This window comes from Barbus barbus (assembly GCF_936440315.1).
Source record: "Barbus barbus genome assembly, chromosome: 2".
NCBI classification, from domain to species: Eukaryota; Metazoa; Chordata; class Actinopteri; order Cypriniformes; family Cyprinidae; genus Barbus; species Barbus barbus.
Window position 1 is genome coordinate 22,446,301 of NC_136730.1, and position 22,669 is coordinate 22,468,969.

Sequence of the window (22,669 nt, forward strand, 5' to 3'; positions counted from 1 at the left end):
ATCTCAGTGACATGTGAAGACAGATTCTCACAGCTTGGTGACACATCTGTCAACTTTTCAAGGTAAATATTCACTTCACACACACACACATTCAAACTGCACTCCTTCCTCTTGCTTGTCTTCACTTCTATTTAAAAAAAACACACATACACATTTTAACAAACAATCCCAAATAAGCAAATCAAAAGCAGTGCAGCCATTACCACAAAAGCTGTTTTCAAAATGGCGTTTTAATTTAGTTAACATTTAAGAGAACAGCACAGAGATAATAAAGTCCACCTGGCTTCATTTTACACAAGTACACTAGTCGTCATCCTTTCTTCCATTACAGCCGCTCACGGAGAATCTCTCCCATAGTGTACGGTTACATCAGCAGAGATTAAAAAACAATCCCAATGCATGTCTTTCCATAACCCTTCAGTTTAAACCAGGCCATGTAAACACTCCGATAAACCATAGCAAAAATGTTCACAATAATCAATCCAGTATCTCGTTGAACAGTGTTACTGCAAATTAGCCAACAGCACTGAAGTTTAGCGTGAAACAGCTTCTGCCCATTCAGCCTCCACCGTGAACACTCAAAACAGAGCATGTCATGTACAAACAGGAACTGGAATCAGTTCTTTATAACAGGAAAATGTCCTCGACTGCAAAACAGTAACTTTTGGAATTTCATATCATCATAATACTTGCAAAAAATTGACTCGTATCTGTAAGAAGTAATTTACCACTAATTTACAATTTTGAGAGCATGGCCTGGGAAGCAGATAGTATTTTTTTTTTTCAATATTTAAAATAATATAATTTCCACATTTATAAAAACCAAATCATAATAAAATGAAATAATTAATCTTTTAACAAGAAAAAGCTCAATTATATTATTCTTCATGTCAAAACACAAAAAAGTGTGCTTAATCATCTCATCCTTCTGTCTTGATCTGGGACCAGAGCATGGCAGTCAAGGGCTCTGCTGTATATGAACACACCTGACAAAGACTTCACAGCAAAATATAAAGGCAAAAACAGGGACTACACACAAGGCGTCTGAACTATAATTAATGCTGGACACTGCAGTGCATTAAGAGGGTTGATGACGAATGGATGAATTCAGACAGAAGGGAATCATCCTGTTTTGGTCATTCATCCAAGGCTTCATTTACAGGGGTAGAATGTTATGTTGTTTGGAGGGGTCAGTTCTGGCGGTAGGTGGCGAATCTGAAGCCATCAGGTGAGCGAGCGTCTGAGAAACACCTGAGGGCTGGAAAGATTGCAAATTCTCTCCGTGCAAAACACCGCTCCGAACACTCAAGAGTTTGAGCTGAGCCAAAGATAGAAAACAACAACGACACTTCAACAAACACATATGCTCTCACACAGTGCAAATAGGCTTTTTAGTTCGTTCTCTTGGTCTCGCCTTCGCTCTCATGACTGAATTTACCCTGCAGTATGTACAGAGAGATACAGAACAGAGGATGAGGCAACCGGATGTGGGAGTGCGTCTTCCTAGGAGCTTTTTTCCTCCTCGTTCTCTCTTCACCACAGCCCCTTTCCTCTGTTCCCTCGTTCCCTCATCTCTCTCCTTCTTGGCCATTCCCTTTCCTACCTTTCCATCCTTCTTTATTTCTCCCTCTCTATTTATAGAGGCTCATGGTGGGACTCTGGTACATGCACATATAGGCGTCACAGAGAAGTCTGCGTGCATAGCCCTGGATATTCTTGGGGTCCAGTGCGTGGAGTTCCTCTGGGGTCATCTTCAGGTAGGCCCCTACTTCAGGGCATGGGGACACCTGTGGGATGTTAAACCCGTTCTGACCGCCTGCCACCAAAAACAGAGAAAAAAAGATGACAATTCAGTAAAAGTATAGCGAGTTTATTCAATAAAACTCAAGAAGTGGGAGCTTTATTAAAATGATATTAGATAGAAAGTCCTCTGTACCGTCACGATCAGCCATACTGTCGAAGAATAGCCAGGCCGAGTCTGCAGATCCATATTTGACAAAGGCGACATAGTGGCTCGTCTCAATGCAGAGCACAGCAAACAGCTCCATCTGCTGGTGAGGACAAAATCCCTGTCTCCAAACCGACTCCTGCAGCTCTTTAGGTATAGATAACTTAACATACCGATGAGACTTACGCCGTGGGTGCAGATGTACCTAAAGGTCCAGGAAATTAACACATATGTGAGGACAGATATACAGGGAAAAAAAAAAAAACATGTAAACATAAATATGGATATTTAACCACTGAAAGGAACTACTGTTGACAAGCGCGTTTAGGCATTATTCATTTAGAAAAGTCTCCATCTAGAGGATATGAAAGGTACTGCAGACAAAGGTAATTGAATTTTCTTAGAGCTTAGAAGAAGGTTTGTGTCTTGTGTCCTACCTGTGTATTGCACTTTTCGCAGAACTGCTTGATCTTTCCTGGTGTGATGTCACAATCTTCATAGCACTCTCTGCACTCATAAAGAGCCAAGCCACCGCAAATTCGGCATTCTCTAGGAGCTGAGAAAAACATATGCTATATCATTTTCCTTTACACACAGAAAACAGAGTACAGCCAGAATGATGCATATTAGAATAATATTAGTTCTTTATCTCAAACACAGATATGTTACTTTGGTATGTGGAATGGTATTCTAATAACAGCACAAATCAAATCAGTTATTGAACTGACTCACTGTCATCTAATAGATCTGTGATGTCAAGCTCCAGAGAAGGGAAGATCTTATTAAACATCTTAAAGTCCTTCCCAAAACGAGGCATCTGAATAATAAGGCAAGAAGGGGCCTGGACAGAAACAAACAGAAAAGAACATGACACGAGAGTGCCCTTCATTTGGATGTGGAAATTGTCATCTAAATGCATCTTAATTCTCTCTTTTTTTCTTTTCTTTTTTTTTCATTTATGTGCTTCAGCAAGGATACATTAAATTAATCAGAATTGACAGTAAAAACATTTAAGATGTTTCAAAAGGTTTCTTTTCAATGTTTTCTTTAGTTTTTTTCTCAGAAAAATAAAAGAATATGTTGTAAAGAACAATAAAACATGGAAGTGAAAATGGCCTCTCCTCTAATTATGTTCAACAAAGGAAAGATTCAGAGCATACCCTGTGTACATACCTCTGCAAATTTGAGATCACTGTTGATGAAGGACCACTCCAGAAGTTGCTGGCTGGTTGGCACCAACACTTTATCGTTCTTATCCATAAAGATTTGATAGAAGTAACAGTCCTGAACCTTCTGTCCTGCAGACCTGCAAATAATACAATCATGTTTTTACAAAGACAAAAACACCACTTTTTAATAACAGCTTTGTGGAGTTCCCAAGAATGCTGATTCTAGCATGGATTTGAAGGGCGTCAGAGACGCACCGAAGTTTGAGAAGAGGATCAACTCTCAGGATGTGATGAAACAGGATGTTGAGGAACTCCTCAGGATCTAAACAGAAAGAAAACACCTTACTATGTCACTCCACACAGAAGCTTTGATATACTGTAACGCATTTAGATTTTTGAACTATGGCAATCAATCAATTTATTACAATTGATCTCACAATTCTTTGTAGTTAAAATGTAGATCATCTTGAAAGTGTTTTTTAATACAATAAAGTTTTCTGGTGTTGAACATACAGTACCTCCTCGAGAGGTCCCACTTTATATTAAGTGTCTTTAACTAGTATGAACTTATGACAAAAAAAATAGTTTTGTACCATGTATTTTTGATACATGTAAGGTTAGGGACATATTTCATGGCATGGGTTAAAGGTGGGTTAATAGTGTAATTACAGTGTACTTAACAGTGTAATACATCCTTTTTCTTTTTAGAAGTACAAGGTTAAAACATGTATACACATAAGTGCATCTTATCAAATTATTAATTTACATGTTAGCACACAGAAGTTAAATATAGAAACTATAAATAATGCGTTTATAAATAAGTACAATACAATAAATAAAGTGGGGCCATATTATGATAACAGTTACACTTTATTTTAATGTGCCCTTGTTACAATGTAATAATACATTTAAGTACTGGGTAATATTAATAAACTACATATACTTACTATATGGTAAGGATTAGGATTAGGGCTTGGCTTAGAGTTGCTTGCATGTAATTATTCATAATTTACTGTTATTATAATAGTAAGTACATGTAACGTGTAACAAGGACACCTTAAAATAAAGTGTTACCATGATAACTTTGACTACCGTAATATAAACATACAGTAAATATTTTGCATTTAATACATTTTTGGCAGTCTATATCAGCGTAGTTTTTTTTTTTTTTTTCAACCAGTACATTGCAATATAAACATTTCCTGCAGAAAATAAAATCATATTGGTGCACCTCTAATAATGAATGCTCCACCCATTCTGTGTTGTTCTTCAATATTACAAACACTCAACATGAAAATATCTCAAAAGCTGAATAAAACAAGTGCATAAGAGCTTCCGTTTGCATCTCTAGAGGGCAGTATTTCTTTATCAATGCATTTCTTTATGAGACTTTTCTGACCTTTCTCTTCTGAAGTGAATCCTGACGCTGCCTCCACTTTCTCCAATATCCTCCTAAGTTTCATGATTTTAGTGGCGCACACGTAGCCATGTCTAACAAATTCACACACAGAGATTAATAAAAGGTCACAACCAGGTCTGTCACATAGAATGAGTAAAAGGGAACTTAAATGTAGACTGTTTACAAGTTGTATGAGACAAATAATATGCAGTAATAAACTGTATGCCACTCACATTCGTAGTGGGTTGACTATTTCTGTGCGCAGTAAGTCTTGTGTCTCTTTGTAATATTCTACATCAGTTTTAGATCTTGGCCTCAGGAGCACTGTATCCAACACAGAACTAAAGGAGAAAAGACTGACATGCAGAAAGAGACAGAATAATACATATTTACAAATTTAGCATTAAGAAATGATCTTTTAAGCAAATTCATTGCAGTAGGGTCAAACAAGTGTAATGTGTAAAGCAATTAATTATCTTAATTCTAAGTGCAGATATCATCGAGATACAGAGAAATGAAACACTGTGTGTGTGTGTGTGTGTGTGTGTTTGGGTGTGTATGCTCACCAGAACAGAGTAGAGTCCAGATAGCAGGAGTTGTAATGTCCTTGTATTCCTTTCTTTTTCCCCACCATCACCTCTAAACCATCATTTTCTGTCCGAGGAGGAGTGTTCTCATTAACTACTTCACTTAGGTAACCCCCAAAAGCTGCAGATAAAAAAAACACTGATCAGTCATTAATTACAATGTGAGCTTCAGTGCTCAGAGATTTTATAAATTGTGTTGTGACATCAACACGTTAAGATCTACTGTAGAATCTACAGTGCAAATGTTAATTTCTACACAAAATAAACTTTGACTTTCAGTTTATAAAATGTATGCTATTTTCAACATATAGCCACAAGATTTGTTTATTGTACAAGTAAACAATAATACTAGTATGACAGAATCACTTCCTTTTCTCGTCTCTGCAAAATTTGAGGTCATGCATCATTTTCAAAAAGATACCAGAAAAGACATGACATCAGTAAAGCAGTTTACATGGAGGTAACTACACCTACATGTCTGTACTGCAAAGTAGTTCATCCACTTACATACAAAAAGTATACAAACAAAGGAATTTAAAAAACTAACCTAAAAGAAGAAGAAAAAAAAAAAGCTTTCTTTAACGAAAACAAATACTGGAATGTAATTTACTTCCACCGTTATGCCAACAGTATTTTCCCCTTGTCCGGGTTTCGTTCCAGCTCTCAGACAGTCTATGTGATGTAAATTTTGTCAGAACAATCTGCTGTTGTCTGCACACACTGTCCATGTCCATGATTTTTTTTTTATGCGTGGACCTAAAATCACATCATCGGTATGTACTAGTGATCTGAGCTCTCAAAGCACTTTGCACAATCACAACACAATCTATCAATGTTCTGGGTCAACAGAGTATACCTTTACAGGCTTGTGCTTTCAATTATGCACTAGACAGAGTAGAACACAGAAAATGAAGTATACCAAGGGCTTTAGTGTGTTAATGTACCTGCAATTTTTGCTCCAAGTTGCAGTTTTTGCTCCAAATTGCTTGAGTTAATTTTTTTTTTTTTTTAAGATAAATCAAAATGATGCCGCAAATGCTGTTTATAAAGCTATATAGCACTGGACATTAACATTACATATCCCTGAATCTGGGTTACTATGTAAGCAATCATAATCATCAGCATAGGAACATGGACTCTGACAATTAAAGTGTATTTCTTATCGGGTTGTGCGATATATCGAACGCGATGATCATGCGCATCTCATCAGTAAAGCCGGTTCTGTGATTAGTCGTAAATCTCAGCACTGTGTATTAAATGCCGCTCCATTTGAAAGCAGGTGATAGAGATTTACTGATAATCACGGAACAGGCTTTACTGACGAGATGCGCATGATCATCGCGTTCGATATATAGCGCAGCCCTAATTTCTTACCTATGGAGTTGCATCTTTCTATGGGGTTGGGTGAATGATGTAAGGATGGGAATCGTGAGTCAGGCCTGCAGCACCTCAGTTTGACAAACAGAGCTTTTTTTGGTGGACACGTAAAATAACGAATCCCTTTAAACGTGCCATCAGTGCAGCCCACACACTCCTCCTCCTAAACACACACAAAAGAAACACATAACAGAGTTATAACAGAGCAAAACATGTTTTAATGTTTTTGAAAGACGTCTCTGATGCTCATCAAAGATCCATTGATTTGTAATATAAATATAGTAAAACCAGTAACATATACATACACACACATATATACATATATATATATATATATATATATATATATATATATATATATATATATATATACACTCCCCTCCAAAAGTATTGGGACAGTGAGGCCAATTCCTTTATTTTTGCTGTAGACTGAAAACATTTGGGTTTGACATCAAAAGATGAATATCAGACAAGAGATTTACATGCCGGCTTTTATTTCCAGGTATTTACATCTGGATCTGATACACAACTTAGAAGATATCACCTTTTGTTTGAACCCACCCATTTTTCATGTGAGTAAAAGTATTGGAACAGATAGAATTAACAGATTAAAGTGAAAAAGACTTAAAATTTAGTTGCAAATCCTTTGCTTTCAATAACTGCATCAAGCCTGTGACCCATTGACATCACCAAATTTTTGCATTCTTCTTTTGTGATGCTTTTCCAGGCTTTCAGCGCAGCCTCTTTCAGTTGTTGTTTGTGGGGGTTTCCCCCTTCAGTCTCTTCTTTAGCGGGTAAAAGGCATGCTCTATAGGGTTTAAATGTGGAGATTGACATGGCCAGTCTAAAACCTTCCACTTCTTGCCCCTGATGAACTCCTTTGTTGTTTTGGCAGTGTTTTTTGGGTCATTATCTTGCTGCATGATGAAGGATCTCCCAACAAGTTTGGTTGCATCTTTCTTTAAATTGACAGACAAAATGTTTCCATAGACTTCTGAGTTCATTTTGCTGTTGCCATCATGTGTTACATCATCAATGAAGATTAATGAGCCCATCCCAGAAGAAGCCATGCAAGCCCAAGCCATGACATTACCTCCACTGTGTCTCACAGATGAGCTTGTATGTTTGGGATCATGAGCAGATCCTTTCTTTCTCCAAACGTTAGCCTTTCCGTCACTTTGGCAAAGGTTAATCTTTGTCTCATCAGTCCATAAAACTTTGTCCCAGGTTTTTTTTGGCAAATTCCAGCCTAGCCTTCCTATTCTTCTTGCTAAAGAGTGGTTTGCATCTTCTGGTGTAGCCTCTGTACTTGTGATCATGAAGTCTTCTGCGAACAGTAGATTGTGATACCTTCACTCCTGCCCTCTGGAGGTTGTTGCTGATCTCACTTACAGTTGTTTTAGGGTCTTTCCTGACAGCTCTCACAATGTTTCTGTCATCAACTGCAGTTGTTTTCCTTGGTCTACCTATTTGATGTCTGTTACTTAGTACATCAGTGCCTTCTTTCTTCTTCAGGACATTCTAAATGGTTGAAATGGCTATGGCCAATGTGTGTGCAATGGCTCTGATTGATTTTCCTTCTTCTCTCAGCTTCACAATTGCTTGATTTTCACCCATAGACAGCTCTCTAGTTTTCATGTTGGTTACACCTCTTCACTATAAATGCAGTTTAAACAGGCAAAACCCAAATCTGAAACTGAGCGTAGACGTTCAGTGCTAATTACTGTTTGAATAATCATTGTGATAGGACACACCTGGGCAACAAAACACACCTGTCAGTCACATGTTCCAATACTTTTGCTCACATGAAAAATGGGTGGGCTCAAACAAAAGGTGATATCTTCTAAGTTGTGTGTCAGATCCAGATGTAAATACCTGGAAATAAAAGCCGGCATATAAATCTCTAGTCTGATATTCATCTTTTGATGTCAAACCCAAATGTTTTCAGTCTACAGCAAAAATAAAGGAATTGGCCTCACTGTCCCAATACTTTTGGAGGGGAGTGTATATGATTTATTTTTTTATTTTTTTAAATGTGATTTAGTTCTGTGACGGCAATGCTGAATTTTCCGCAGAAATCATACTGATATGGTGATTTGGTGCTTATAACTTATAATATAGTTGCAGTAGCTATAACAAACAAACACGCATAAATCTACTGACCAGCTCTAGCCCAGCTAGTGGCTCTTGTAGTCCTGGAGGTAGACCAACCCAGCGGATGACCCCGCAAAGCGGTGGGTTCTCTTTGACCTCCACCAATGACCCGACCTCCAACCCTGGTTGACCTTGTGGTGGTGAGGGAGGCATCTGGACAGGAGTGGAAGCAGGTGGCAGGACCTCTTGCTGCTCCCCCATCACTGAGCCCGCGGACAGGGAGAGAGGGCCGTGGCTCATGCTCCCACTGGAGCCAACTTTGTGGCTCAAGCTAAAGGGCAGGGAGTGGAACTTGTTATCATTGGAAAGCGAGGAGGTTGTGGGCGGAGCTCGAGAAGGGGACGAGCTTGGGTTGAAGTCTGGGGGCATGTCCGTCAGGGATTTGGCCGGGTCCTCACCGACTATCAAGAAACAAAGCCAAAGAAATAAGAGGCTGTACCAAGAGGTCATGATAACCAGATGATGCATCAGTGTGGAGGACCAGGAATTGCTCAATCAATATAAATTGATCAGATGACATCATAATAAATGGATTTAATGGATTCACAGATACTAAACGGTTCACAATAGAATGGGGGAACTATGACGTCACTTTGTAGGCAGATCGGCTGTTAGCATGAAACTGGTTCCCTCAATAAAAAGTCAATAGGATTTTTCCATAAGATTTTGCATTATCGCAAAAAATAAGCTCTAAAATAAGTTCAATCATAGTTCATGAAACTTACACGTTTTGTCCATCAAGATAATCTTCACAAAATAATATAACTTTGATGAATTTTGAAGCCTAAATAAAAGCGCCAGAACGAAAAAGCTAAACGAACCATAGCACCACAGTCGCTTGCCTTCAGCGTTACCACCACCACGATACCGACAACTGTTTCAAACTTGTTTTAACGTTCAGTGAAATGGATTTACACTGTATATGAATTTTAACCCACGCTACATGAACCTTTTTATATAAACTGGAATAAATACAAAACTAGAGCCAAACTAAAACTGAAATGAGACATTAGTAATAAATAGTATAGTGAATAAATGAAATAATCTTAACTAAAGGACATTTGAAAGCACGTATAAATTTTGAAATAAGGTGCATTAAAAGTAAAAAAATCCTTGATTAATATTTTAATTAAAAACGTATCCCCACGTACTATTCAATATAATTCTAGTGCATTTAATCTATTAAATAACAGCAGATTGAGCGAGTTTTTGGATATGGTAAGATTCAACTTATTTTAGTGAACAAAGTGCCACATTTCAGCTATCATTTTGTACATAATGCTTTTATCCTTGCTTCCAGGAAATCCTCAATCTATATGCTTTGTAACAGCTTTCTAACAAATGTGGTGTTTAAATGTAATATTCGTAATATGAGTTTACCTTATGGTATGAACCATACCTCTCCGCATCACTAGGAAAGCGATAAAATGAGCATTTTCCCTCCGAAAGCTTTGAATTTCGGGGCAAAGCAAAAAAACACTGTCGAAAAACAATATAAAATGCGGGAAAATATTCATTGGTTATTGTACAATTAATTGAATTACAAATTATACTACAATTGGAAAATACTTTAAATTGATCAACTATTCAGCGTGATGACGTGTAATGTCTCCGACAGCGCTTGTGGTCCCATTTAGCAACTTGTTAGCAACCGTCTTTTTTTATGAAACATAACAGTTTAAAAAAAATCACGAGTGTGGTGTAACTAGTGTGGTTGATGTCATAGAATCTAACGTGAAAGTATCTTGAGCTTGAGTGAACCACGGACCTTATTTAAGGGATTTAACCAAAATCCAATTAAAAAAACCCATCGACTCTGGGACAATGAAACCGGAAGTGCTAAAATCCTAACTCACTTCTGGGTTTTTGCCTACAAAGTGACATCATAGTTCCACCACTGTATAGCATCTTGAATTAAATAGTCATCTGTCATTAAGAAGATTTATATACTGCTATATTGCCGTTCAAAAGTTTGAGGTTCTTTTTAAATGTTTTTGGTGAGCACCCTCACCAAGGCTGCATTTATTTGATCAAAAATACAGTAAAACTGCAATATTGTCAACATATTACAATTTAAGAAACGTTTCCTAGTGTCACATGATCCTTCAGAAATAATTGTAATGCTGAAGTGGTGCTCAAACAACATTTCATATACATTGAAAACTGGTAAAATATCCATTTTAAATTCCAGTATTATTTGATGAATAGAAAGCTCAAAATGTGTGTGTGTGTGAGTGTCCGTTACTTTTGATCAATTTAATGCATCCCTGCTGACAGAAAAAAAAAAATATTCCTGACTCAAACTTTTGAACGGTAGTGTATACATAAGTAAAAAAAATAAAAAAATAAAAATACGATGTCCTTTCAAAGCTGATTAGTGCTGGCTATTTTCTCCTCACTGAAGCACACACCAACACATGAAATATGAAGATATTGGAGAAACACTGGGCTACAGAAAAAAAGTCACCACTGGAAGACTGACAGTCTGGTGAATGAGAATGAAAGCAGCACAGGCCACAAACACAATGTAAACCCCTTGACCAATCACAGACTGCCCCTGGAAATTCTCCAATAGTGCTCATTAGTAAAGAGTGACATGAAATATGAAATAATTACACAGATGAAAGCAATGTTTAAGGAATACAGCCTCCCAATGTGTTCAGTGCCAAATACAAACATTCAAACACGCACAATTACACAATGGATGAGTGGAGAAATATCAAATACGCCTGATAGCAAATGTAAAAGGCTTTCACAAACATACTTAAAACTGGCCATTAATACTAAACATTATATGTGTGGTGCAAATTAATGCAGTTTTCTAAAAAAAAGACTAAATAAAATAAAAATAGAAAATAAATATATAAATATTAACTGACTTGAATAAATAAATTTCTCTTTTCTTATTGCCTCATAACTACATTCAATTGAAAGCTGAACTTGAAATACAAACACAAATGACTGCAATACAGAACATCACCTGAGATTTTCTGATCAATGATGTCATGCTATGAGGTCACGCGCCATTCACGTCACAGTGAACCTGGTTCCCAATAAAAGATCTCAGCAGCAAGTTGCCTTTTCAAATCACCACTGATGCATTCAAAGGCATCGATTAACATATGACTTTTTCTTTCCAAGACTATTAAAGGTAACTAAAGTTGAGTGTACTCTAATTTTAGGCTGAATATTAGCAGGAAGGCACCTTGCTGTTAAGATGTTTATTATTAGAGTTTCCCTGTCTGTCCATCTGTGTTGATTATTGATTACCTTCATCTATGTACCATGTGCTTTTGGCTTTGGACTGAGCAGGGTGATCAACCGAGCTGCCATTTAGCGTATAATAAAACTCAGACTTGCTCCTGCTGCCAGGCTGCAGGCCTAACCCTGAATAACAGTCACGATAGGAAGATAGGAAAACAGGAAGACAATAAACAGTGAGTTTGTGTGTGTGTGTGTGTGTGTGAGAGAGAGAGTGAGTGAGTGAGAGAGAAAGAGAAAGGTATAGGAAGAGAGAATACATGTGGGATTACACGTTCAAAAACCAACACATTTGTGTGTGCATTCTAACCAAAATCACATGTCTGGTGACGATTTCCCATGATCCATCAGGACAGAATTTAGGACAAATTTACAAATTTAAGCAAAAGAGCAGCAAATGACATTAGAGCTAGTAAGAGCAAGAGACAGAGTGTGAGAGAAAGTGCTTCATCCTTAAAGGTTTTTCTTTCATTCTTTATTTCCTTCCCTTCTTTTGTTTTTTAAACTATTTTTTTTTTCAAAATAGCAGTTTTCAAAACCACAAACTTTCTGAAAGTAAAGTAAATTGTATTAAGTCTGAAAGCAACATCAGCCTAATATACCTGATGCTGTATATGCTGTTAGTGGTACTCAAACAAAAGGAGAAAAATCACTCATTTCTCTTGATTGAAAAACATTTTTAAAAAACAGTTTACTTTTTTTCAATAATTACTTGAGCTCTTTTTACTCACATTGGTTAGAGTAGTCTTTGCACTGGTATTGAAATAGTGAAATCCCATTGGTATCTAAATGTTGGTGTTGTAAAATTATTTCCAGCAAAAATTAACTATATAATGAAATGATATTACTCATATATAAAAGTTTGCTCATATCGCCAACCACTATTGACTGTATAAAGATATAACAGGAATAATACCTTTGCTCTTTGGTTTGTTCTGGCTGCCAGGTTTGTCACTGCCGCCCCTGCAGGCAAAGACTTTGGGCAGCCTCTGATCCTGCATGGAGTATTCTGCAAACAAAGGCAAATAAGTTTCAATACAATAGTTTTCAATAGATATTTTTTTCAAACTATAGGTACTACTTTATAATTGTGGAATATATCAAACATATTTGCGTAAAACTTTCAACAAATATATCATGATACATGTGTTTACTGTTATTCAAAATACTAATACGTTGACATAAGATTTTGGTAATATCACATACAGCATCACACATACAGGAGCAGGTTACACCCTGGTGACTGCATTTACAGATCCCTTTAGTTTCACAGATAAACTAAGGAAGAGTGGTAGCTTTAAGACATTAACCAAGACAAGACGTTTTGCCCACACATACACATACACATGCACACAAACAAACAAATCAATGAATAGAGGGAACAAAGAAAGCCCCACACACTCACAAAAAACAAGGCCTTTAGACAAAAGAGCTTCTGTTTCCTGGTTGTTAACATGACTCACACACACACACACACACACACACACACACACACACACACACACACACACACTAGAGCCCTTTGCTTTCTGACAACAAATATTTAGCCTACACCCTGACTTGAAAACTAAAACACACAAAGAAATATCAACAATCTATAAACACTCCATTGAAAAGCAATTTACTTACAATTAAAAAAAATAAACTGCATATTCATTTTAATAAATGCAATGAATGTATTTAATTTTCTAAATTCTAAATTTAAATTCATTTATATTTTTGAAAACGTTACGTTTAACTTTTGTACTTTGAATCTGAGGTACTCAAACTCAATTTAGAAACAATCAGTGCAATTAACACCAGGTTTCTAGCAGTAAGCAATCTCAAAGCCAGAATAAAATCTACTTCCCTCATCTGAAAAAATACAGAAGTATGAAGCGAGAGCCCTTACCTGGCATCACATCACAGATGGGGACGAGACGGGTGTGTTCAAGACTAGCAAAATTACACAGCTGTTTGCCGTCGATGATCCCATCCCAGTCTCCAATGGGATTGTCCTGAGGGCGAGAGGTACAGCACCCTATTACTGCACCGGACCTAGATCATCTCATAAACGTTGGCATCTACAACACTGTAATTTCCATCTCAAAATAAACACGTGCCAAACAAAGGTTGGCCTGTCTCATCTGTCTTCATCTGCATTCTTGTTCTGACCCAAACAGGACCCGTCTCACTAACTGAGAGCTGTAATTCTCTAATGGCTACACTACACAACCTACACTATCATCAGAACGACTGATGTCTCTGGACTCTAAACCCACACCCTTTACATACCAGATCTCTACTGTCACGTTTTAATCTAGATTTCTAATGTATAGCCTTTTACTAGGTACTATTTTATGTTTTCTGTTCAGACACATAAAACCAAACTCATCAAATCTTCTTTCTGAAAGTGTATATTAAATTACAGTTAAAACAATAATTCATGCATTGACTTAGACCCAAACATATTTTAAGTCTAATCTATACAATCCATTACTCTTCAAAACCTAAACCTATTCACATCTACACTTAGATGTCAGTGATAGCAAGTCCAGCTGAGCTCTGCTGAAAGAGCAGTGACAGAAGAGACAGAAACAAAGGGTGAAAAGACGAGAACAGTGGAATGGCGTGTGTTGGTTGTGTCTTGTGTGAGCATTTGGCAGCATGCCATTATGGTGGTTACACAGAGAAAACTGAGCTGTCTCTGCATCTCTCCTTCAGTCCATCCCTCCACGCTGACATCTGTCTCCCTGGAGGAGAACATCCAAACTATTTTGACATACACTACCATTAAAAAGTTTCAGAAAGAGAGTCAGAAAATCTTTTTTTTTAAGATCTATGTTTGTCGTTTTATGCCTTTTTATTTAGATAGGACAGTAGGTCGACAGGAAGCCAAGTGGGTGAGAAAGCGGAGGGTGGGATTGGGAAAAGTCCGCAAGCCAGGACTCGAACTCGGACACGAAGCGAAACGATGTTGGTAGGCTGCCCACGAGGCCATTGGCGACGACTAATGTTTTTAATGTTATGAAGTTATGCTTGAATAAGTCTGCAAAATAATATTGTGAAATATCATTACAATTTAACCGTTTTCTATAGTAATACATTTTGTAATTTATTCCTGTGATGACAGCAGAATTTTCCGCAGCCATTACTCTTCAGTGTCACATGATCCAACAGAAATCATTCTAGCATACTGATTCGGTGCTCAAGAAACTTTTTTTTCTTTTTTCCCGGGATTCTTAGAACAGCATATATTTTAGAAATCGTTCATAACATTCTAAATGTTATTATACATTTAATATGCCCATTCTAAATAGAAGTAATATTTCTTTAAAAATCTTAACGACCCTAAACATATGAATGGTAGTGTATTTTAAAGAGATGCACAATATATTGGTCCCATCACTTAAAGTTAGTCCTTAAAAACACTCATAATTTAATAACACTGTTAAATTTAATCTTTATCAAATCTCAAAAATATGTTATTTAGACAAAATAACATAGAATTAAATGGTTAGTTCACCCATAAATGAAAATTCTGTCATTACATTAATAACTCTATACTCATGTCATTCCAAACCTGTAAGACCTTCATTCATCTTTGGAACACAAATTCAGATATTTTTTATGAAATCCGAGAGCTTTCTGACCCTGCATAGGCAGCAACAAAACGGACACATATCACAGATCCAGAAACATAGTAAGGAAATCCTTAAAATAGTCCATGTAACATCAGTGGTTCAACCTTAATTTTATGAAGCTACGATAGTAGCATGCATCGTGAATGGCAGCGGAGACTGACCCAGAAGAGAAGAAATCATTGAATAAAATCGTTATTTTCGTTTTCTTTGCATGCAAAAAGTATTCTTGTACCTTCATAAAATTAAGGTTGAACCACTGATGTCACATGGGCTGTTTTAACGATGTCCTTACTACCTTTCTGGGCCTTGAATGTGGTAGTTGCCTTGCTGAAGTTTGGCAAAACATGAGGGTGAGTAATTAATGAAAGAATTTTCATTTTTGGGTGAACTAACATTTTAATGAATTAGCAGACAAAACATGAAACATGATTACGGTTTCATCGTATCAGCCAGAATTTGTATATCGGTGCATCCTCGATAATTTCTTAATAATAAACTTAATCAACTTAAATAGCACCTTCTAAAATATCTGACCAGCCAGAACAAATATATTTCTTAATGAAAATTGTAATATAAAACATACAGAGCATGCAACTGTAACTTGCAGCTAAGAACAGCTATTCACCACCACCGTCTAATTCATTTACCATATCAACACCAACGTAGTATCCAAGACTCTTATTGCCAGGCAGCAAGTTACAGAAAATAACAGTGCCCCGTTCCGGGCCATCCCGTGTCTGCACCAGCACTCGAGAGTTGATCTCCAGTGGCGGTCCTTCGCCTTCCACTTCCTGGTCATTATCCTCTAGCGTCACACGTTCCACCTCATCTTCCCAGAGCTCAAGTTTATCCAGTGCAACAAAGACACCGCATTCATCTTCACAGCGAAACAGCTGCTGACCCTGATAAGAGCCCTCGGTGAAACCTTGACCCCGGCCCTCCTCCTGAAAGACAGAGGAGCAAAGGACATTACATACACCAACACAGACATGAGAACTCACATAAATAACATCACGCATGTGTCATATAAGCAAAAGACATTGTTGACTTGTGATGGTAGGTTTGAGACTGGCCTTCACCCACACGAACAGCCTACATGCTTAAATTATGTTTGTCCAAATCTCCCAGCTCACCCCCGGAGACAAATGCAGCTTTGTTCTGTTATGATCACATGCTCAAGGACCAGGTGAACCCAAAACCAGACAAACAACGACAAACAGTGTTGCTCACCAGCAATTCAACACCAAACCAGATACCGCTCAGCGCTCGGTCGGGCAGCAAAGCTCCTTTAAAGCGGACCACACCAGGAAGGGGCTCGTCGCCAGACCTCAGCTGCACTTGAACTTTTGATCCGCAGTTGATGTCACGGGCCCTGTCCAGACGCGCTCTGTTGCACAGCAGGCTGTAGCGCTCTTCGCAGTTGGTGATGGGGAACAGCAGCTCCGCCAGCTTCTCCTCAAGCTCCATAACATCCCGTTCATCCACGCTCACCAACACATTGGTCTGGTCCAGGATACGCAGGCTGCGCTTACCCTTGCTGGGTGGGATTGTGCGACCCAGGCTGTTGCGTTCCTGGCAAGCCTGGCCGAGGCTGCCGCGTGGGATGCGCAGAGTCTTCTGGCCCGGCTTTTCCACCGTGCACTCCTTCACCACAATGTAGAAGCGCCAGTCGTCCCGGAAACTGCCTGCTGGCTTTTCCTGGCTCCATAGCGCAGAGCTCATGGCTGCATAGCATGAGAGGGTTGAAGATGACAGGAACACACGTCAGTGGGTCAGTGGGTCGTCAGGGGTCAGTGGGACTAGGAAGAGGGAGCTTTCATGACCTTTTCAAGGGGATGGAAGGACTGAATGGACAAAAAGAGCTGGAAAAAGAGAGAAAGGGAATAATTTAAAAAAGAGAGAGTATAAAGGTTTAAGAACAAAGTTTGTTTAGTTTTTGTTTGTCTATTGTCTTTTAGCTCATGATTTTGTCACAGTCGGCAACAGAGAAAACCTGAGCCACTCCTACATAATATGGTGAAAATTGTAGGGGTCACAATATACCTGTATTGAGGCAAATATTTAATTTTTTTTATATTTGTATCAACATAATTCTACATATTGTTGTTAATCCAGTGCCAGAAACTATCCGGTTGACACTACAACATCATAGGTGGCGGCACTGCACCTATATTTTGGTTGACACCCATCATTACATAAAAAAGAAGAAAAAACTGTGTATAGCTCCTACTACTGCACAACATAATGTCAAAGGAGATGAAGACAAAAGCGAGACACTCTTGCCAGTGTGGGAGATTTTTTGAATTCTGATTAAAAAAAAAAAAAAAAAAAACAGAGTGTCAAGGCTCCAACATACTTCAAGAGAAACTGAAGAACTAACTGGTGTGATGTCATTTCTTACAAAATCAGGCAAAAAAAAAAAAAAGTTTGTTTGAGATCCATTCAGCTTGCCAAAGAAAACTTTCCGGAAAAGTTTACTCCAGTTGGTACACATCTTCAAACTACCTCTGGTCTGTGGCGATTATGTAGTAGGTAGGTGTGCGTTGGGGCTCTGCTTTCTTTGACAGAAATCTTTTTTCTGTTCAGTCCGTCGAGGTCAGAACATGAACACACCAAAGAGATGCTTTATATCTAACATTGTAATTTTAACTGTAAATCTGCTTGCTTTAAAGCAATCTATTGTGTAAAGTGCTTCCGGCTGAATTTTTCAAACTTTTTGTTACCCCTAAGCGAAGAAGGAAAAAAGAACTGCAGGATGTCTAGACTACAGGATGTGCCCGTCATCAGTAAGATCTTTTTGTGTGCTTTTGTACAGTTGTGGTAACAAACACTGCACATTTTGAGTGTGATTCATTGGCCAATTTGACTGATAGTATTTTTAAAAATAGTATCGTTTTCATGAATTCTTGTGATAATCGTTTTGTGAACATCTGAAATTGTGTCACCCCTAGGGGAAATCAAAAATGTAGGAATAAAAGTCCTGCTTTACAGAGCCAATCATTTGTTTGGGCTTATTTACAGTTGGCCACTTCATGCATTTTTACCAATCAGAAAGTTATGTGATATGTTAAAACCATTTACAATTGGCCACATGCTAATTAAATCTTCAATTCCTGTGCTATATTCTTATTCACGATACCAAAAGCAACCGTTTCGGAAGGGCATTTACACCTGGCCTTACACTATAAGAGAACATGTTTTAATAAGGCCTTTGTTTATTCTAGAACATGCATGTGCATTAGCTTGATTTATTTATTTATTTTTTGAAAAATCTGATAAAGAAACACAATTTACATAATTATTGTCAGATTGTATTCCTGGTTTCAAATAAGTTATTTACATACAGTGACAACAAACAGTTTGTATATTTTATCTTTTTCCATTCAAAGGGGTGGTGGTGGTGTGCCTATGGCTGCCGAGTGAACTAACTAGCCTTAAAGGGAATTTGGTACCCAATGTGTGTTGCATCCTTCCTGCTCCCCTCCAGGGAACTAGCAGTGACCCACTAGCATTTGCCATATTATTACCATAATTAGAAACTGCAGGGCTATGGCTGGGAACATTGTGCAAGGATGCATACAGACTCAATTACTGCAGATAAGCCTAAACATGACATGAAGTTAATAAATATACTGTAAGAATGTCTCAGTATCAAAAATGCTGTCAACACCTATCAGAATAGTTCTGTTAAATACTGTCATCAATTTTTAAAATAAAATAAAGCACATAAAAACAGACTGTGACTTATGATAACTATTTTCAATATAATTTATGCAAATGAATGAAATGAATTGTGAAAAATGGAGCACACACATTCAGAGCATGTTGAATGTGGTTCTGTTCTTAACACAAAGTTGTCCTAAACAGCAAAGCATGAGTGAAGTGATCTGAATGGAAACACCATGGAGTCAGATTGCTACAGGACACTGAGAGCTGTCTGTTTCTACCTCTTATACACCACAAAACTCAAGCATTAACATTCTACCTACACTCCACCTCTGCTGCCCCCCCCCCCCCCCCCCAAGGATTGGACACGCATTTAAATCAGTGAATCTTGTTTACCCAAAAAATTTAATTGTCATTATTTATTCACCCTCAAATCATTCCAAACTGTAACAAAAATATTTGTAAAACACAAAAAAAGTATTTTGAAGATATCTCAGTGTTTTTGTGCACACAATGAAAGGTATGGATAACGTTTTTCAGCATCTTTTAAATATCTTCTTTTATATTCTAGAAAGTAAGTCATGCAGTTTTGGCTCGACATGAGGGTTGGTAAATGATGAAAGAACTTAATTTATGGGTGAACTACTCCTTCAAGCAACATCACATGACAGCCACTGACTAGGCTAAATGGCATACTTCATCATTGACCACGACAACTACAATAACCAGCCGAATACACTTGTATCAACACACAGACTGTGTGACTGTTTGGTTTTTCCCCAGCAGCAGGGGAATTCATGCAGCAAATTAAATCTCCCTCAGAGCTTCCTGTATGCTCAATAATGGTGCACAAATAGCACTACTGCATAATGACTAGTATAGAGAATACAAGACGAGACAGAGAATGCTTTACTGCATGACCTTTTACTGATATTGCACGTTATCTCCTGTCTGAAATGTAAGAAAAATCCAGCAGTTCAGGTCGTCCGGCAGTGATTTGGGCCAGCCTAAAAAGGCCAACACGGTTTTGAAAATTACCATGCTGGTAAATATTAGGGATCTGGGCAAACGCATCAAGGGGATTCAAGTCAAGCCAAGCCTACTTGATTTCAGGCTGAAAGGATCAAGGATGCCAATAATACCTGGACAAAGCAATCTGTTAGCATTCCATGCAACCCCCTCTCCCCTCCCTCCCCAAGAAAACAGGGTTAACAACTACTAAATCACTGTGAGGGACTCCAGCTTTGAGTGACAATGTTCATGTTGACTGCTTTCCCTTCCACATCATCCATCATTTAATATTCAACAGTGATCTGAGGACCTGATGCCATGTCAACTAGAGATCGACCGATATATCGATTTACCGATATTTAAGCATTTTTCCATAATCGGATATCGGTTTTGTAATATCGGATTCACCGATAAACACGTTTTGAGAATTGCGCGCAGGATCGCAATTGCAGCGCATCTGAGGGGAGCAAAAACAACGGGGTGCAGTTACTTGATTTGCTGTAGTTAGTAAACTATTTAATATTACAGTCATTAATGCACAAATTAGATGTATTACATAAATGCCTGATATATAGTTTATGCAACTTGGCTCTAAGAAATATGATAAATAAGATACTCTGTCAAGCCCTGTCCCTATAAAGATATAACTTTGCCTGAAATAACACAGCCATGAATTAGAGCATGTTGGAAATAAAAGCGCTGAATTGAATTCTCTCTCTGTGGTCTATTAGTCTCGTGAAGTCGGTGTCACGTAGATAATCCGTCAAGTCCTCTCCAAATAAAGACGTAACTTTGCATGAATTAAATAATACAGCCATGAATGATTGCATGTTGCAAATAAAAGCGCTGAATGTAATTCTCTCTCTGTTGTCTATGCTCATCATAAGTCTCGTGAAGCCGCTTTCATATTGCAGTTCACTCAGCGGTTGATGCTCAAGAAATGCTCAGCACGGCCACTGCATGTAACTTTTAACAAGATTCACTTTTTTGAAGCACCCTAAATTGTATTAACACTTACTATATAACCATTATTTTGTTCTAAATTAATACAACTCTATGGAAATTCTCTGCAATCGATCGCAGTTTGAGTAGCATATAGTTCTGTGTAAATGCATAGATAAACCGCGCTGTCAGCAGCATAATTTAGAGCATGCCAGCTGAGAAATGCAATAAAATACAATGTTTGCTATATTCCAATATTCCAGAGAATATTATTCCGTGAATTAACATTATCCAGTGAATTATTCTTCACTCTTTAGCCTATTAAACAGCTTATAAACCTACTAAAACTGTAGTTAAAAATGAAGTTGATATGACTCCTGTACTTTATTTATTTTCTCCATTTGAAAACATTAGACATTCTACGTTTATTTTGCTTACTGCTAATATTAGTGTTGCTGCTAAAGCTTTTTATAAATAAAATGTGTTTTATTGTTGTAATACGAAGATTAAATTTAACATGACAGGGCTCTAGACTGCGACCAAAATGGTAATTTTTTGCGAGTTAAAATTTGACGTGGTCGCATTTGTACGAGTGCATGGTCTGTGCTGCTCCAAAGCGTCTAAACTAAATGAATAAATATTGGTTCTGAATATCGGTTATCGGGCACATAAACATGCAAATAATTGGTATCGGTTATAAAAAAATCTATATCGGTCGATCACTAATGTGAACACAAAAAAACATGCAGAGCTGGGAACACCCACCTGTAATACCAATACATCAGCAATATGGACAGGCTTTTAGAAGTGCAATTACTGAATTCATTATGTAATACATCAATGTAAACATCACATTAGCGTTATGCACTTTCTGTAGACTGTGACAGTGGCTGCTGGGTGAAGACGATGCAGCAGAGATGGACAGGCCTGACAGAGACTGATCAGGTACAGGATGCAAACTAACAGCTTCCTATTTAGCTGTTACTCCTAGTCCTAGAGCTCGGTTTAGATACAGTGTCATCGCTGGATAACGCTGTGTTGTCATGTATAATCAGTGGATCCTGTTACAGTAACAGATCTAAAGCTGATCATGTATCAGAGTCAGACTCTAGAGGTAAACAGGTGACATCAGCACGAGCCGATCAGACTCCTCTTACCTGATGTTTAAATATCCCGGTGTTCACCCGTCTGTCTTCGATGGCATTTGGAAAAAGATTATTCCAGTGAAGGTCTCGTGGCGCTGCTAGTGATGATGGTGTTTATGTGACATTATCGGGTGGGTTTAGCTGAAGCCAGCTCTGGCTACACTCCGCATTACTACCGGTTAATGGAGGGACAGCCGCCTCCTCCGTGCACTTTAAAACGGCTCGAAAAAATATCGGCGAGAATTTGAGGGAAGCAAGAAAAATCCGGTAATATTGGTAGAGCCGAGGACGTTGTTTCATTTGAAATCAGTGTGAGTGTTATTTACAGTGCGTGAACGTGTAGCTGATGGCTCAAACAAACATGCTACATTAGTGGAGAGAAACTTG

General features: G+C 37.9%; 1 protein-coding gene across 2 annotated transcripts; it reads right to left on the bottom strand.

Moving 5' to 3' along the window:
* Positions 1 to 218: 218 nt before the first annotated feature.
* Positions 219 to 22,635, bottom strand: LOC306843886 (ubiquitin carboxyl-terminal hydrolase CYLD-like). Of its 2 annotated transcripts, XR_013781874.1 has the most exons (17): positions 22,295 to 22,627; positions 16,749 to 17,380; positions 16,166 to 16,462; positions 13,787 to 13,892; positions 12,812 to 12,904; positions 8,644 to 9,035; positions 6,478 to 6,643; positions 5,083 to 5,224; positions 4,750 to 4,872; positions 4,517 to 4,608; positions 3,373 to 3,439; positions 3,122 to 3,254; positions 2,681 to 2,789; positions 2,386 to 2,504; positions 2,135 to 2,153; positions 1,937 to 2,051; positions 219 to 1,816 (listed from the first exon to the last, which is right to left on the bottom strand). XR_013781874.1 is itself a non-coding variant. In XM_079375584.1 (16 exons), exons 2-16 carry the CDS (start codon positions 17,238 to 17,240, stop codon positions 1,632 to 1,634), a joined length of 2,733 nt encoding a protein of 910 aa, XP_079231710.1. In that variant the 5' UTR covers positions 17,241 to 17,380; positions 22,295 to 22,635; the 3' UTR covers positions 219 to 1,631. The 2 variants fall into 2 exon arrangements, 1 of the variants encoding a protein (XP_079231710.1); XM_079375584.1 differs by having other exon boundaries at positions 1,937 to 2,153; positions 22,295 to 22,635.
* Positions 22,636 to 22,669: the final 34 nt, after the last annotated feature.